The sequence below is a fragment of the Triturus cristatus genome, chromosome 4_1 (assembly GCF_964204655.1).
Source record: "Triturus cristatus chromosome 4_1, aTriCri1.1, whole genome shotgun sequence".
NCBI classification, from domain to species: domain Eukaryota; kingdom Metazoa; phylum Chordata; class Amphibia; order Caudata; family Salamandridae; genus Triturus; species Triturus cristatus.
In genome coordinates, this window is record NC_140585.1 from 920,271,879 (window position 1) to 920,289,800 (window position 17,922).

Consider the following 17,922-nt stretch of genomic DNA (forward strand, 5'->3'; position numbering starts at 1 on the left):
GCTGCTCAGTTATTGGATCTGGGTACCTTGGGTTCTTGATGAACCTAGAAGTCCTATATATCCCTGCAACCAGAAGGGTCTAGCAGATGTAACGATGTATTGCTTTAAAAATGTGCCATACTGAGAAGTTACAGGAGAAAACGTAGGCACAAATGGTTGGTTTTTTTTTAACTCAATTTCAATATTTCTTTTTATTTCAGCTGTTACTTTCTGTAGGAAAACCTTGCAGGATCTCCATAAATGACCTCTTACTGAATTCAGAATTTTGCCTACTTTTCAAAAATGGATAGGGGTCCGGGATCCATTATTGGTTTCACACCCATTTCTACCACTAACTGGAAGGAGGTTGAAAGCACAAAAAAATAGGAAAAATAGTCTATGTCCTAGTAAAATGCCAAAACTGTGTAAAAAATGTTTGTTTTCTGACAAATGTCTGCCTGTTCCTGAAAGCTGGGAAGATGGTGATTTTAGCACCGCAACCTCTTTGTTGATACCATTTGCAGTGAAGAAAACAGACGCTTTCTCCTGCAGCACTTTTTTCCCATTTAGAATCCTCTGGATGAAGGGGGGAAAAAAACACAAATTTGGCACGGTTACCTAATGTGGAGGAAAAACTAACGCCGGCCTAAGAGAAAACTACACCAAATTGCTAAACAAAGGCTTAGCACGGGAGTGGTAGGGGGGGAGGGGGCCTAGCAGTGATTGGGTTAATGAGAGACGGCAACATGCTTCCAGATGACCAGGCAGAGCAAATGTTGTCAGGCAGCAAAGAGGTGTGTGTCTGCAGGGCTCAACTGTCATGTGCGCAACCCTCTTTTTTTTTTTTAGTTCTGTGGCACATGCTCCTTGCTTCTCAATCAAAAGGAGAACATCCCATGACACACAAAGGAAGGAAACTAGGAATAAGAGTAATATATGCATACATAAATATAATTTTAAACGTTCACCTTTTTGGCTTCCAACATCTTGTTTTCAAAGACGTAGGAGATACAGTTCCTCACCACCTCCAGTCGTCGGGCACTGTTTGCCACAGCAGTACCATTTCTGTCAACAATAGCAGCTGGTGCAGATGAAGAGGAGAAGTAAGAAAGAAAGGGCTGAGTTAGTAAAACTAATATAGTCACTAAAAGGCACAGAGTCTAATTAGGACAGAGTTACTTACCTTTAACAATGGGTTTGTGGCTTGCGCTATTATAGGTTAATGTACTATGTGATCTCCTGCTGTCTTGGCTTAGGTTCACAATATTACATATCTGTAAATCTTTGACAAATTGAACGATTGTGAACATGCCCCAAAACCCACAATGAACAAGGTCATATACTCCACCTTGAATACTTTAACTTTTCCCTAGCAGAATGCGTGTTTGTGCAAGTGTTAAGTACAATGAGGAATTTACTAAATATCCTTACTACTTCGCTACATCTTGGGGTAGTGAAGATTTGCATTTCACACTACATCAGTACAAGCTATAAACTGATTGATATGGATAAGCGAACTTTGAAGGTTTCCAGCGTGTTATCTCACATCACATACTGTGCATAAACTGTAAAGCAGTACCTTTCTCCTCTAAAGTTGTGGCTTACTTAAAATGGTGAAAGTTATAGTAAATGTCTTCACAACAGTCGTGTGCCTCTTTCAAGGGCTGAATTTCCCAGAAGTAATTCTATCTGCCCCTGTAACAAAAAGCTACTTAAGATACGTCAGCTAAGATAATATTTTTTAGAAAAGCCACTTTGCCTCCTTTTTTACAATTAGTTTGCACTTTTGGTGTTCTTTACAATGAATGTAGTTAGTACATGAAGTCTATTCTAACATAAGTAATTATGAAAGGATCTCTGCTCATGTTATGGATTTTTTTTAAATAATGGTACTCAATGGTTTGAAAGGGAGAGACTATTTATCAAAAAAAAAAAGTGTGGATGAATAAGCAGGCGTCCTCTGTCCTTCTGTCTGAAACATTTGTGTCCTTTGTGCTTGAGGTTTAGGTGTCTTAGATGTAGTGTCTGACAAGAGCGGTAAAGGCTTCTCTAAAGAATAAGGCACTCTAAGATCATAACACTTGTACTGGAAAGGGGACTGGCTCTGTTTCTTTCATTCACATCAGTGATGCTGAACCGTTCCATTTCCTGTCCAGAACAGTGCATTACGCTGTCTGTTTCAGTGGATGCGATGAAGAGACTCTGAACTTATACAACTAGTAATATCCAGAACCCAACCCTAGATGGCAGGAGAAAGCATAGCATGTGATTTGCAACACTGCACGAGATACATGAGCAATCAGTAACAGAGGCAGGAAGATCATTGACAGTGACACATGCGCAGATTTTCTGTGTAATTAAGAATTGGAGTGCAAACTGGATTGCAGAGGCATTGATTTGGAGGCCCTGTGCCGATATTAGTAGAGAACAGTAACTTTATAGGTTACTGCTCAGTAACGAGTGGCTAAGACACTAAGAAAAGGCTTCACAGTGACCCTGATGATGAACTCACTGGTGCTGTGCCAAATTTTGTTTTGTTACACCAGCATACCACAAAGCTTGCCTGGACAGGGAAGATTCTCAAACTGTACCCAGTCCACAGTGAAAAGTGGCTACAGCTCTCTCGTAAGACGGAAGGTAGACTGAGGGTTGGAGGCAAATGATTCCAGAGGGCAGGGAACAGGGCCTCCTAATGCCCATATAGAAATTCTGGCTCTTTCATTTCGTCCGGTATCTGTTGGCTATGGGACATGAACATTGTCTGTAGTGTTTGAAATTTTAGGTTACATAAGTACGTCCATGTACTTCATCAGGAAGACTGTACTCTCTGTTTTTGTATTCACATTGCATTGAATGTTTGCACCTGCCATTTCAAATCCTTTGAATAAATGCTGGGAAGATGCTCACAAAACTGACTGACTACTCAAATTCATCAATTGCCCCTTCATACAAGGCATCTTTCTAAAAGGCCATGAGAAAGGCCAGATCATCACAGTTCTTAAAAAACCTACATTAGGCTGAGATGTCCTTGCCAACTACTGGCCCATCACTCACCTAGCTGTCATCAATAAACTTAGAGGTAAAACTATCTACACACAACTCTAAGATAATATCAACAGCAGACACTCCTGCATGAGAATTAATTTGTCTTCAGCTCATACTGTGAAATGAAGACACTTTCATTACAAATCACAAACGACAATGCCATTCTGAAAACAAAGATGGCCCCTAATTCTTGACAGTAAAATGTTCTAAATGCACCAACATATCTCTACTGGAAACATCTCCAATGCTCCAGACATCAAAGGCCTTACATGCTGCCAGACCTGGATGTCCAGTACCTACCTGAAGCTCAGTGCCACCAACGCATTCCTTTTAGTCACCAAAAACAACAAGTAATAACTAGTCCAAAAAGGCTCAATGATATGAACCTGAACATATTCAAACCTCAATTTTCACTCAATATCGAGTCACCCAGATTTTTTAACCTGGACAATGAACAGATTTTAAGGAACACACCTCAAAAAAAAGAAAACAAGACAGCTTGGTACCAGGTGCTGAAGAAAGTAAAGCCATTCCTCTCTAGAGGATGACATCATAACCGTTATAACAGAAATCCTGCATCTGGATGAAGGCAAGGCCATGCTCCACAGCCTCTCAGACTCCACATTGACCCCTCTTAATGGCCTACATGCTACAATAAGGCTCATCAAGGGCTGTAAAAATAGGACCACATCACACCCATCCTGATCAAACGCCACTGGCTCCGCTTGCCAACCCACATTTGTTTTTCTCAAAATTCAGTTTATTGCATTTTCCATAAATCACAAACAGTTTTATGTTACATTCCCTGCTTTCCCCCCTTAGTTCTACAGGGTATACAGTTGCACTGTTGACATGGGAAGGAAGTTATGTAGACAATTCTATCAACAAACCTTTTGTCTGAAGAAACAAGTTAAATGTTGTGTCCCCAGTCCTCCCTCAAACACCCTCCATCCCCTAACTAAAGGAAAAAGAATAATAGAACCAGAAAGAAAAAAGGAAAAAAAAGACAATTGTTGAGTACTAACGAGTGGGACCGGTCATGGGGTGCTCTTTCTAGTCTATGGCTCCATGGTGCCAGGAGAAATGTAGAGACTTCACAATGTCCCTGCACGTTGCGTCGGAGCCCAGAAGTGAAAGGGGTGCAAAGCCCTCGTGGTCGGGGGCAAATCATCAGAGGCAGGCACCGTGAGAGGAAAGTTATTAGAGGACCCCAGCTGTATTCAAAGATTTTGAAATCGCCCCTAAATATCTCTGCTATTCTCTCCATCGTTAATGCCCTCCAAAGTCAGGCGTACCATTGCGTCAGTGCTGGGGCTTTATGTTTTTTCCATGCGGCTGAAATCGGAAGTTTGGCTCTACTCCAAGACAGGTTCACAATATGGCTCTGTCACTTTTAGTTTGGTACTGCAGACTTTGATCTCGCAAGCCCAGTGCAGCAAATTCAGGAGAGCTAAGAATTGGGTAACCCAGTATTTCCCTGATCTGTGCCAGAGTTTACGCCCAGTAGGGCTGTATTGTTCGGCAATCCCACCAGATATGACGGAGGTCGCCCAGGAGCCCGCACCCTCTCCAATACAGATCTGAGGTGTTTTTTTTCTCTTCTTCTTTCTTGTAGGGTACACGTACAAGTCGTACAACATTTTATAATGTGCTCCCCTCAATCCTATGGACCGATTGCACTTGGTGATATCTTTCCACAGTGTTGTCCATTGCCCCTCATTGATTTCGGTTCCCAGTGTGTGTTCCGAAAATCCCATGTGGCGCAGACATGGACAGTGTAGAGTGTCCAGTAGCAAGACGTATATAAAGGAGATCACCCCCTTCGAAGAGCCCACCCCTCTAACAAACTGTTCTATAGGCGTAAGTTCTCTAGGGTCCTCTCCCTCACATTAGGGTGCAGCGCCTAGTGCTTCAGCTGGAGATAATGGAAGTGTTCATTGCTGGGGAGTAGGAAGTCTCTCTGACAGTTCTCAAATGTTAAAATGTCATAGTTGTGGAAGAGATCTGATAGGGCCAAACACCCCCCTTCCTGCCAAGCATGGAATGGACCTGGTGTCAAAGCCGGGGGGACCGATGGGACCGGTGGGTTAAAATGTTTGGGTGTAAATTGGGAGACAAACGTAGTCCATTCTGTATGTCTGAGGGGTGCTTAAGTAAGCGTTCGGGGGTCGGTATTCCTTAGGTTTCCAGAGTACATCCCATATAACCCTTACTATTGCTCTGCCTGTGTGCAGCCAAAGCTTATAGAATTCCCTCACTGACCATTCAGTGATAACTCTTAGCTGGGCTGCCTTGTAGTACAGAGCAAATTCTGGCAAGGCCAGCCCTCCCTTCTCTTTAGGTTATAGTAATAGGTTATATTCTCTCATATAAAGCAGGTGATGAGCGTTTCGAGGGCCGGGATGAGGTCCTGGTCCAGGTGTATGGGTAAGGGCTGAAAAAGGTATAGAAAGTTTGGGAGCATTGTCATTTTGATCGCATGGATACGTCCTAGCCAGAAAATATACAAGGAAATATGCAAGGGGGTCAATCTGTACAAGTCATTTTTTAGTTGTTGCAGGAGGGGAGGGTAGTTAGTCCAGAATAGTCCCTCCAGTTTGGGAGTGAGCTTCACCCCTAGGTAAGGGAGGTTGCATTGCGCCCATTGAAAAGGGGTGGCCGCCACCAGTGCAGTCAAGTTGGTGGACGAGAGAGTAAGGTTTAGAAGGAAGGATTTAGATAGGTTTACTCGAAAACCGGGTATCCCTTCAAAGAATTGCAGTTCCTACCTCAAAGCCGTCAGTGAGGACTGTGGGGTCGAGAGCGTCAAGTGCACGTCATCGGTGAACAGTGAGATTATATGTTCTATAGACCCAAATCCTATGCCTTTAATCTGCCGTGTTGACCTGAATCTGGCAGTCAGCGGCTAAATATTAAGTGCAAATAGAAGTGGGGACATTGGACACCCCTGTCGTATCCCTCTACTCAGGGGGAAGGGTCCTGAGCCAACCCGTTGACCAGAACCTGCGACTTTGGTTGGGCGTAGTTCACTCTGATCATTGCAATGAAGGTCTCACTAAATCTGAATCTAGTCACTTCTAAAAAGAAAGGGCAAGTCCACCCTATGGACTGCCTTTCTCAGCGTCTAGTCCTACCAAGATTGCAGGGATTTGTCATGTGGATGCTTTTTCAATCAGGTGCAGTACCCTCCTGATACTGTCATGGGTCTGCCTACCCTTTATGAAACCTGATTGGTCAGGGTGGATTAGCTCCGACATTAAATCGTCAAGCCTATTGGCTAAGATTTTAGAGTACAACTTGGCATCCAAATTGAGTAAGGCTGTCGGTCTATATGAGCTTCACAAGTGGGGGTCCTTCCCTGCTATCGGAATGACCGTTATTAAGGCCTCACTCATGGGGAGGGGGGTAACTACTGCCTATGTTGCCATATAGTTAACAAGCATTTGCAATGCAATAGGTCTCGCATTTATAAGAGTTTGAGCTATTGGCATTGTAAAATTACAATGCCTTTTATTTATGTTTTGGTTCTAAAACAAATAAAAGGCATTGTCATTTACAATGTCAGTAGCATAAACTCGCATAAAAGCAGTGTGCGGCGTGCAGCAGTGTGCGGCGAGCAGCAGTGTGCGGCGTGCAGCAGTGTGCGGCGTGCAGCAGTGTGCGGCGTGCAGCAGTGTGCGGCGTGCAGCAGTGTGAGGCGTGCAGCAGTGTGAGGCGTGCAGCAGTGTGAGGCGTGCAGCAGTGTGCGGCGTGCAGCAGTGTTCGGCGTGCAGCAGTGTTCGGCGTGCAGCAGTGTGCAGCAGTGTTTCGTGTAGCAGTGTGAGGCATGCAGCACTGTGTGGCGTGCAGCGGCATGCAGCAGTGTGCTGCGTGCAACAGTGTGCTGCGTGCATCAGTGTCGTGCAGCATGCAGCAGTGAGTAATGCAGCAGTGTGCAGCAGTGTGTGGCGTGCAGCAGTGTGCGCCGTGCAGCAGTGTGTGCCGTGCAGCAGTGTGTGGCGTGCAGCAGTGTTTTGTGCAGCAGTGTGCGGCGTGCAGCAGTGCGCGGCGTGCAGCAGTGTGTGGCGTGCAGCAGTGTGCGGCGTGCAGCAGTGTGCAGAGTGCAGCAGTGTGCAGAGTGCAGCAGTGTGCGGCGTGCAGTAGTGTGTGGCGTGCAGCAGTGTGCGGCGTGCAGCAGTGTGCGGCGTGCAGCAGTGTGCGGCGTGCAGCAGTGTGTGGCGTGCAGCAGTGTGCGGCGTGCAGCAGTGTGCGGCGTGCAGCAGTGTGCGGTGTGCAGCAGTGTGCGGCGTGCAGCAGTGTGTGGCGTGCAGCGGCATGCAGCAGTGTGTGGCGTGCAGCAGTGTGTGGCGTGCAGCAGTGTGAGGCGTGCAGCAGTGTGAGGCATGCAGCAGTGTGAGGCATGCAGCACTGTGTGGCGTGCAGCGGCATGCAGCAGTGTGCTGCGTGCAGCAGTGTCGTGCAGCATGCAGCAGTGAGTAATGCAGCAGTGTGCAGCAGTGTGTGGCGTGCAGCAGTGTGCGCCGTGCAGCAGTGTGTGCCGTGCAGCAGTGTGTGCCGTGCAGCAGTGTTTTGTGCAGCAGTGTGCGGCGTGCAGCAGTGTGCAGCAGTGTGTGGCGTGCAGCAGTGTGTGGCGTGCAGCAGTGTGCGGCGTGCAGCAGTGTGCGGCGTGCAGTAGTGTGTGGCGTGCAGCAGTGTGCGGCGTGCAGCAGTGTGCGGCGTGCAGCAGTGTGCGGCGTGCAGCAGTGTGCGGCGTGCAGCAGTGTGCGGCGTGCAGCAGTGTTCGGCGTGCAGCAGTGTGCGGCGTGCAGCAGTGTGTGGCGTGCAGCGGCATGCAGCAGTGTGTGGCGTGCAGCAGTGTGCGGCGTGCAGCAGTGTGTGGCGTGCAGCAGTGTGAGGCATGCAGCAGTGTGAGGCGTGCAGCAGTGTGAGGCGTGCAGCAGTGTTTCGTGCAGCAGTGTGCGGCGTGCAGCAGTGTGTAATGCAGCAGTGTGTAATGCAGCAGTGTGTAATGCAGCAGTGTGTAATGCAGCAGTGTATGGCGTGCGGCAGTGTGCGGCGTGCAGCAGTGTGCGGCGTGCAGCAGTGTGTAATGCAGTAGTGTGTAATGCAGCAGTGTGTAATGCAGCAGTGTGCGCAGCAGTGTGTGGCGTGCGGTAGTGTGCGGCGTGCAGCAGTGCGCGGCATGCAGCAGTGTGCAGCAGTGTTTCGTGTAGCAGTGTGAGGCATGCAGCACTGTGTGGCGTGCAGCGGCATGCAGCAGTGTGCTGCGTGCAGCAGTGTCGTGCAGCATGCAGCAGTGAGTAATGCAGCAGTGTGCAGCAGTGTGTGGCGTGCAGCAGTGTGCGGCGTGCAGCAGTGTGTGCCGTGCAGTAGTGTGTGCCGTGCAGCTGTGTGTGCCGTGCAGCAGAGTGGCGTGCAGCAGTGTGCGGCGTGCAGCAGTGTACTGCGTGCAGCAGTGTCGTGCAGCATGCAGCAGTGAGTAATGCAGCAGTGTGCAGCAGTGTGTGGCGTGCAGCAGTGTGCGGCGTGCAGCAGTGTGTGGCGTGCAGCAGTGTGCGGCGTGCAGCAGTGTGCGGCGTGCAGCAGTGTGCGGCGTGCAGCAGTGTGCGGCGTGCAGCAGTGTGAGGCGTGCAGCAGTGTGAGGCGTGCAGCAGTGTGAGGCGTGCAGCAGTGTGAGGCGTGCAGCAGTGTGAGGCGTGCAGCAGTGTTTCGTGTAGCAGTGTGAGGCGTGCAGCAGTGTGCGGCGTGCAGCAGTGTGTAATGCAGCAGTGTGTAATGCAGCAGTGTGTGGCGTGCGGTAGTGTGCGGCGTGCAGCAGTGTGCGGCGTGCAGCAGTGTGCGGCGTGCAGCAGTGTGCGGCGTGCAGCAGTGTGTGGCGTGCAGCAGTGTGTGGCGAGGTTTGTAAACAACAAGAAAAGCGACATCAAAAGGAGGGTGGGAGCGAACGAGCATATGGGGTGTGAGTTATAACGAAAATTAATTTTTGTAAGAGGGGATGCAGTGAGGCCGAGCGCGCGCTGGCGAAAGCAGTCACTGCTTTCAAGTCCGATGCCAGATGCCAGCTTTGCGCTTGAATGCCTCACATGCACTGACAATAAACCGCATTCCTAAGGTCTTGTGCCCCTTACTAAATCTCTCTGAATGTGTGAGGTGGCGCACACGCAGGAAGTAGCTGGTGGCAAATGGAATGCGCGTGGTTGTGCGCGTAACCACCACCCGATCCGCCTGGGAAGCCTTTGATAGCATTTTCTGAAGCCCCTACATAAGTCTCGCTGAGCGATCGCTTACGCGATAGCCTACGCGATAGCCAGGCGAGACCTAAAAAGGTGGGCTAAATGGGGTATGATATTTCAACTGAAAGTTTAATAGAAGTGGGTCGTTAGGCCAACCGGGCCCAGAGAGTTATGGGGCTTTAATGCGGTAATGGCTGTGCTCATCTCCTCAGTTGTTAAAGGGGCCCCTAGGATTTTGTTTTGAAGTGGTGTTACTAGTGGGAGATCAGTTGAGGCCAAATATGTAGATTGGACCATAGCGTCGGTGGCCGCTGCCTGGTATAGGGATTCATAAAATGTACCAAATATCTTGGCTTTATCTTTGTCTGAGCTTTTCAGGTCTCCTGTGTTATTTAGGATATCCCCTATGAATTCCTTTTCCCTCTTGACTCTAAGTTGTCATGGTAAATAGGAGCCTACTTTGTTGCGATGTTTGTAGGAGGTGCTTTTTTACAGGCAGGAACGTGAGCTCTGCCCTGTTTGTGTGAATGGCCCCCAATTTCCCTTTTAAGTTTGTCATTTTGCGCTGTAGTGCCTTCGTGGGGTTGGCATTATGTGCCCTCTCGACCTCCCTCAATCTCCCTCCAGTGTCAGCCGCTCTTTAGTAGTATACGCACAACCCCTCCGTCCGTCCCACATACAGTACCGACAGAGGGCAAAATAAGAAAAACCCCTAAACAAAACCCTAGGGGCAACGAGGCCCCGTCTAACATTCCAAGCCTGTTGAATAAACATAGGCAAGGGTGAGTCGGTCAGAGCTCGCCACCACAGCTATTTTTATCTATTTTAGTCAAAACACCCCTCCCCAAAAGGGCATCTGGATCCCTGCAAGCACACACCGTGTGCCCGGGAAGTCAGCCAGCCAGAATTACAGGCAGTTCACATCACTTTTTCAGGTTCCTCTGGCGACACTGTGTGAGCCACTGATTCCCCTTCTCGGATCCACGGGCAACCCATCTGACGACTCTGTGGTTTCCTCTAAACGTTGTTCGTCTGGTTGCGGGAGTCCCAAGGTCTCCATCGCCTCCACCAGGTCTGTAACGTGCAGCAGTCTGTTCTTGAAATCAAAGGCTAGGCCAAAGGGGTATGTCCAGCGGTACCCAATTCGTTCACGCCGCAGATTCTGTGTCGCCTGTCGAAATTGTTGGCGTCTAGCCAGGGTGGCTGGGGCAATGTCTGGTACAGGGAGCAGGTGAGGCCCTAAAACTTTGTGTCCTTTTTTCATGCTGATTGGAGGATTGATTCCTTGACAGAATTCAGCTTTGTCAAGACATCTCGGTACGATTTCAGTACCCTGGTGGTGGTCTCCCCTACCGTTGAACCCTCTTCTATCTCAATCTTGAGCTAGCCATCACCGAGGACCTCGGTGAAAAGGCCCACATCGAAACCTCCAGGTACGGACTTTCCATTCCCTCCTCCAGGTCCCGGATCCGAATGTTAGCACGTCTGGCTCTATTTTCAAAGTCATCTGTTTTTAATAACACCACTTGTATTTGGGTTCGCAACTCCTGTGAAATGTCATGCTTTGTTCCCATTCAAGAGACTTGCTTTCAGGTCTAGAGTCCTCACCCCCACGGAGTCCAGATCTAGTTGGAAGGAGTTTAGCCAGGTATTCAAGTCCGCCTTTAGCGTTCCCGCAGAGGCTGCTATATCTGATTTAAGTTCTGCTCGGAGTTCTGCTTTAAAATGCTTCAGGAAGGAGAGCAGGTCTTCCTTATTGAGTGCCATTGAGTTCCTTGCCTGTAGAAATTCCCAGAGTTCCCTTCTCTCCACCGGGGTAAAGTAGCTGGACACCCTATTCATTCATTTTTTAGGTGGCATAAAGGCTGTGTGTAGTTTAGGTAGCTTCGGTGGGCTCAGGATTCTCTGCACATGCGGTCTGCAGTGCACCTCCGGCGTCGAATGTTCAACTGCCTCTTCAGATACAGGAACTCGCATTCTTTCTCATGTCAGTCATGCCCAGGGGTCGCTGCAAAGTCCGTTTCATCCAAGGAGGGAGCCCTGGATCCACACTCCTTACACATTTTGGGCCCTTCTAGTGTCATTCTAGAGTCAATCAGCACCTCCTGCAAGTGCTCTGGCCAGTCTAAACTATGGTGGGAAGCGCCATAATGTGGAGCAGATCATGGGCTATGCCGCACATAACTCCTCCGTGGTCTCTTATGGGGGAGTGATTCAGTTTAGGACTCGAGAGGTTGGAATCATAAATACATTGCAACATAAGGGCACCTCTCGGACCATAGATCAATGATTATTTCATCAATGGAGTACTACAGAAGTTGTCTCCACATATGCACACTTAATGAGCTGTGGATATTTATGGAATCTTGAAGAAAAAATTAGTGTTTTCCCTTTCTAGCAGTAATGTGTCAAGCTCATGGAATCATTTACTCAAAACAACAGATGAGTTGCCTTACGAAAAAGGCATTTGCACGGAGCAGAAACATACACCATTATATTTAAACCAAAGACAATACATTAATCAAGGCAAAACACCAATGAAATACTGACAAAACAAATCATATATACATAGTACAAAAAAGGACATTCTTCGCTTTATACACAGAAAAACATCACATAAAAGGGAGCCATACTATACAATAGATGTTCCCTATTGGCCTGCTATGCCACTTATTCGGTATACTAAATCATAAGTGTCCAAATTTTACTTGGAATCCGGACCTATTTTTGGTGTTCCCGATTTTACACTACTGGGGGGTCCTGGGTGAGGTCAGAGGAAGGGTGTAAATGTTCTTGACTCAACCATGTGAATTACGCTTGTATGTTCAATGCTTTTACGCAGTGAATTTCAGCATGGTGACTCTTGGCCTCAAAAGATGTGTGCCGACGAGTTTCGTCCTTCGTTGTTGGACCAGGGACAGGGTTTCAAATGAAGGTCTTCCTCAGGGTTCGGGGCTTGTGAAGGACACTTGGGGTCCCTGATCATGTGTCTTGGAACCGCATCTTAGACGGAGCTGGGTCCGTGGAGGAGATCGGGAATCAGGTGGCATCCCTTATGAGAAATCCTTGGTATCTTTGTCCTTTTTATTAGGAACAAAGAGGGAGAAGATTTATCTTGTGCATGGTTTTCTTCCAGGGTCTCTTTTTCTTATTACATCTCCATTTCAGGTATGGCTGACAGATCCTGTGAGTGGATGGGCACATAACTCCTCCAGCAGCGCCATGTAGAAGTCAGGCAATGCTGGCCGCTCGCTCCACTATCTTTCCATCTTTTCGCGGTACTGCTGGGCACTGACCGTCCACAGCAGAGGCACTGCCTGCTGGTCGGGTCGATGGTCCATGTCTCTATTCTGCCAAAAGCGCCAAGTCGTGTCCACCCACCGGGCATCGCTCCCACCTTCTCAGCAGGCAGTGGCCAGCCCGGGATCTCTCGTCGACCATCTCCGCCGTTAATGCCTGGAGGCTGCCACCTTGCACGTAGCTGCCCACCTCTGCGATCTGGTACAATCCTCCTCCAGTACCAGATATTTTCTTCCGAGGGTGGTCGTGATCTTTCCCCGAGGATTCCTGTATCGGATTCTCGCCTCTGGTGGCGGTTAGATCGCAGTTGTCCATTAGTATCTTAGCTGTGGGAGGGGAGCCACCGTGGATTACTTCCACTCGGCCATCTTGGGTGGCCACCCCCCCAACATTAGCTGCATCATCTACAAAGCAATCAGAACCGACTAACCTGCCTATCTGGCTGAGAAGCGCACCACTGGCAGTGGCTCTTGACACTCCCAACAAACAGGACACCATCAGATTGGAGACAAATAAGTGCAAAACAATAGGCCTACTCATTCATACACCCAAGATTTGTAACACCATTCCTGTATCTATCAGGGCTGATCCAACCCTACTTCAAATTGACAAAGAGTGGAGCAAATACCCCTCTTTAAAAACAACAAAGTAACAGCATACCTCCACTATCAAAACACAGTTTTCTCTCCAGCCACTCAAAGACAGTATCCTTGCATTTGATGCAGTGTGCTACAACACCATTTATCTTCATACAAATACAACATACATACATTGTCCTGAGCCATGGATTTTACACCTCCTGCCGGTGAAACTTTGTAATGTTTAAGACCTAGCCCTTCTAACACCATTTATTGCGTTTATCTAGACTTCAGGAAAAGTTCTGTAGCATCCGCTAGAACAGAGATCAGGCCAAGAACAGGCCCATCTGAAATTCAATCGGTTAGTCTATTCGGTGTTAACAAATTAAACTGGGCGTTCTTTCAGGTTGTTCATCAGAAAGACCTTTCTGCAAGAAAGAATAACTTCTTGCTGTACCATCTCCTGCTCTCCCACTGAACAACTAACTGCAGAGAAAGTGCTTGCATTTAAAAAATCTCTCTCACCTCCCTTAAGATTAGCTTAGTCGTCTTTCGTTGACATCTGTTCTGATGGGGCAGAGAATTTTGTACTATGTAGCAGCACCCTAGGGTTGACATCTCTCATACTTCACTCTTCACAGCATACTGTGAATCTAGGCAGAAGCAGGGTTCAGGCCATCTGACTTCACTGCAGTAGAAACTCCAAATCATGATGCACACCAAAGCAGCAAGTCCCCATGTCTTTCTCTCCTTGTACCCCTTTGCACACTTTGGTGACACAGTGTGGCTGACAAAACACCAGATAGTTATCTATGAACTCACAGCTCCTACATCACTGGCCCGGCCTAAAAAATCTCTAGATACAGTTTGGTGCTTGGAGATATTCGTAAGTAGGGGAATCTGCAGTTAGAAGTATCCATTAAAAATCAGAGAGGAGAAGTATGATATACCCAGCCAATTCTGTATACTCAATCAGTCACAGCTCTAGCTGGAAGAAGCTTAAGATTTGGGAGACACATGAATTAAGTTCAAACTGACTATAACGAAAATAGACATTCACATGCACACACTAAAAACAGGATCGGTAAAAACTAAATGAACAAGTTACTTACCTTCGATAACGCATTATTTGGTAGAGACTATCTATGTGCAGATTCCTTACCTTTGAATTTCCCAGGTGTCAGGCTGGATCCGGATACTTTTGCTCGAGCAATACTCCTTGTGCGTGCAGTCGATGGCTCCGTTCGGATCTGCGTGATGTTGCTAGCGTCGGTTATGTTGTCGCGGTCACCTATAGTCACTACCCAGGCGGACGACAGTACCTTTCATTTTTTCCATGCAAGAAGCACAGAGCCACAAAGTAACTGGAGTAATCATGTGCAAAAAAACAAGCATTTACAATGCAACGGTCTCGGCATTGTTAAAGTTAGAGCTATTGGCATTGCTCATGACAATGCCGTTTCTTTAAATGTTTTAAAAACAAAAACATAAACAAAAATAATGTCATGAGCAATGCCAATAGCTCTAACTTTACCAATGCCGAGACCATTGCATTGTAAATGCTTGTTGGAGGGGGTTAGCGAGGACTGTTTCCTTTTAGGGTAATTTTATGCAGAAACAATGATCGGTTTGATAATTACAGTCCAAATAAGCAGCAGACACAGAACTCGCGTCGAGTCGATGGGCGAGCCCGATAGGTGCTACCACTAGCTGCAGCACGGCTTGGGGGCAGGTAAACAGTCCCCGCCCGCAGGTGCCAGACTCGCCCTGTCACACCCCGGGCGGCACCGTGCAGGAGCTGTCATCCAGCGGGCCGGCCTGGGAACACACTGGGCCGCTCCGGAGGGGCACTGACAGTTGGCGCAGCGCCAAAGTGAGGGGTCGCCTGAGCCCACCACCTTAACGCAAAGTAAACATTGAAAGCAGCCCGACTGCGGCCGGGGACAAACTTCACTTTGCAAACCCACTGGCCGATGTCAGCTGCAAGTACAGGTCTGTGCAGCCCATATTATGTGCCGCCCCCGCCCCCCCCTCCAGATCCTCCACCCACCACCCGGCTGAGTATGCACTCCACCCGGTCACTTACCAGCAGACAGTCGGTATTGACTTGGCTGGCAGGGTCCCGCAGCATGGCATCCATTCGCCCCAGGCGGGCCTCCAAGCTCTCCCCGGTGCTTGACATGGTGGTTCCGCGGCGACTCTGTTTTCTGTCTCTTGGTTCAGTCCCTGAATGGATGCATCACCCAGAGGGGGTCAATCGTGTTCACCGTGGAGGGACATGACGGGGAAAGTGGTGCCCGTAACTCCTGGCCCCGTTGTCTAAGTGACTAAGTTGAAGCCGATTTCTGCTGGGGTAGTTGTTGCTCCAGGTGCTGGGGGGCGAGCTGACAGTCCGCTGTCCTGCAGGGGAACGGAGGCGCCCTCACCAACCGACAAACATGTCCGCCTTCCTGTTCAAACACACGGGAGGGAAGGGGCCACGGCGCGTGAAACAGGCACAGCCAGGAGTTATATATACACCCAACATCACCCCACACGGAAACTAGAAGGCTGTTTTTAGAAAACCACTCGAGAAATCTGAAGCGGTTTTACAGGCAGATGCTCCCCCGGCCTCGAGGCTGGCTCCAAACATAAGAAAGACGACAACTTGCAAAACGGACATTAAAACAAAGGCAGCAAAGGGAAGGAACCCAAGTCCGGTACGCATCAGGGGTCTCGGTGTCACGAGGGGTCTCTCTCTCTTGACGATATTGACTGATACGAAGTGTTTTTGTTACCCACCTCCGTAGTCCAGCTTTGCAAACGTATCATAAAACATATTTTTCCACATAAAGAAATAACAAGGCAGAGCAAAAGGCAAGCACACCACCGCCTTTCTCCGAGGCAGAGCAGAAATGCCTCGGAGAAACGCAGCGTCCTTTTCGGATTCGGGGGCGTGTTTTGCTGTTATCTCCTCAGGCCATTGGCTGGAGGAGATAATTAGACTTTCTGCAAAAAACACGCCCCCCGATCCGAAAAGGACGGGGCATGATCGGAGTGACGGGACATCTTCTCCAATGGCTGGCCAGCATTGAAGAGGCCAGCCAATGGAGAACAGGGGAGAAGAGGGGCGGGTTCAAGCCCCTCTTCTCCAAGTCATTAAATCTCGGATCGAGACTGCGCAAGCGCAGCCTTCGAGCCGAGACCTAAAAAGGGGAGTAACCCTAGCCCTAACGAAATTAATCCGCAAAGCGGGGAGGCATGAGTGGGCCTGTAAGGAATCTGCAGCTAGATAGAGTCTCTACCAGATAATGCGTTACCAAAGGTAAGTAATTTGTTCGTCTGATCGAGACGTCTAGCTGCAGATTCCTTACCTTTGAACTAGATACCCAAGCCATACTCTTCCGGCGGTGGGTTGGGGACCAATTCCATACACTAGGAAGTCCTGCAGGACCAAACGAGAAAAATGCTTGTCCCAGCGGACAATATAGCAACAATGGGGCGACCTTGTGTCCCTCAGACAGGGCCGTTTCTACCATTAGGCAAGACTAGGCAGCCGCCTAGGGCGGCAAAAGGGGGAGGGCGGCAAAAAGCATGAGTTTAGGAATCGATTCAAATCACCTTAAACAGCCTTTGACCTCGAAAGCGCATTGGGTAGCGCGCCTTCGTGACGTCACGTTCGGCGCCACAGCCCAGGGCCGTGCCGCCGGCGCTGCTAAATATGCGCTCTCGACCCGATTGGAGTCGGACCTCTGTTCTCGTGCTCACCTCGCACCCTGTGCTGATCCCAACTCCCAAGGTGCCTGCCCGCAGATAGGTGGGTAAATGTCGATTTTAATTGCTAAGTATTTTTGAGACAGTTGCGTAGGTGTAAGTGTTTGGTTTGTACATTTTCAAAATTAACTAGAGGTTGCCAGTTTTGAAAGTTATCATATTTTGGGTAAAAATATGGATACTGTTTCAGAGCGAGATAAAGATCTGTCCACGGTTCCACAATTAGGTATAATGGCGAACCCTCACCTCCGCCCCCATTTCTTTGGCAAGGTACTACGTCCCAAAAGAAAACACACATCTTCTTGGAATATATCTGTATCTAAGTGTAAAGTCTAGTCTGTTCCATTGTGCGCTGCCTTGAAATGGTATGTTGCACCTGACTGACTCTGTGAAGAGTGTGGCTGTGGGGGAGAGTGTTTTTTTATGCGTGTCTGAGTTAAATACTGTTCTGATTTCAAAACAACAGCACACACAATATGTCTACATATCCTCCCCTGAGCAACATTCCAGCCATTGCCTGACAACTTAGAGGTGCATTCTTTCCCCGTCCCCATGAAATGCCTGGCCTCTCTGCTGAGAGTGTCAGTGAGAGGCCTGGGGCCATTGCTGATGATGTGTAGCTGGACATAGTGAAGCGGGATCAGACGTCTGGCACGCCGCTTGTTGTCATAGATTTTATTTTTTATTATACAGGATCGATAACAGTGGTGAAAAGCTGGTTGCGAGCAGCAACCGTAAGAACACCTGAAGGCCCACAGTAACCAACCACTTCTGGTGATTGCCCACTCTCTTTGCTGCTTAGTCCTGGAGGTTACATAGTTTAATGAATAGTTTCATGGCCAGATGCTGTCAAGAGGATCAGACAAGTACACGTTTGCTGCTGGGGTGAGTGCACCATCTGCGGACTACGGGTGTAAACTTTGGTAGGGCCTACTCAGCCTTTCATCCTTCCAAGGTTAATCCATTGAGTAGAAGAATACCGTTTAGAAACGAAAATGTATGGTATTTCAGCACTCCATGAAATGCTGTTATTA

At 48.5% G+C, this 17,922-nt stretch overlaps 1 protein-coding gene across 8 annotated transcripts in view; it reads right to left on the reverse strand.

Annotated features, from left to right (window-relative positions):
* SBF1 (SET binding factor 1) overlaps positions 1 to 17,922 on the reverse strand; it is a 1,208,265-nt gene that overhangs the window by 660,523 nt on the left and 529,820 nt on the right. For all 8 annotated transcript variants that reach the window (XM_085653743.1, XM_085653740.1, XM_085653741.1 and 5 more), the window contains exon 15: positions 948 to 1,060. In XM_085653743.1, the coding sequence (XP_085509869.1) occupies positions 948 to 1,060 (113 nt within the window). The remainder of the gene's footprint in view (positions 1 to 947; positions 1,061 to 17,922) is intronic.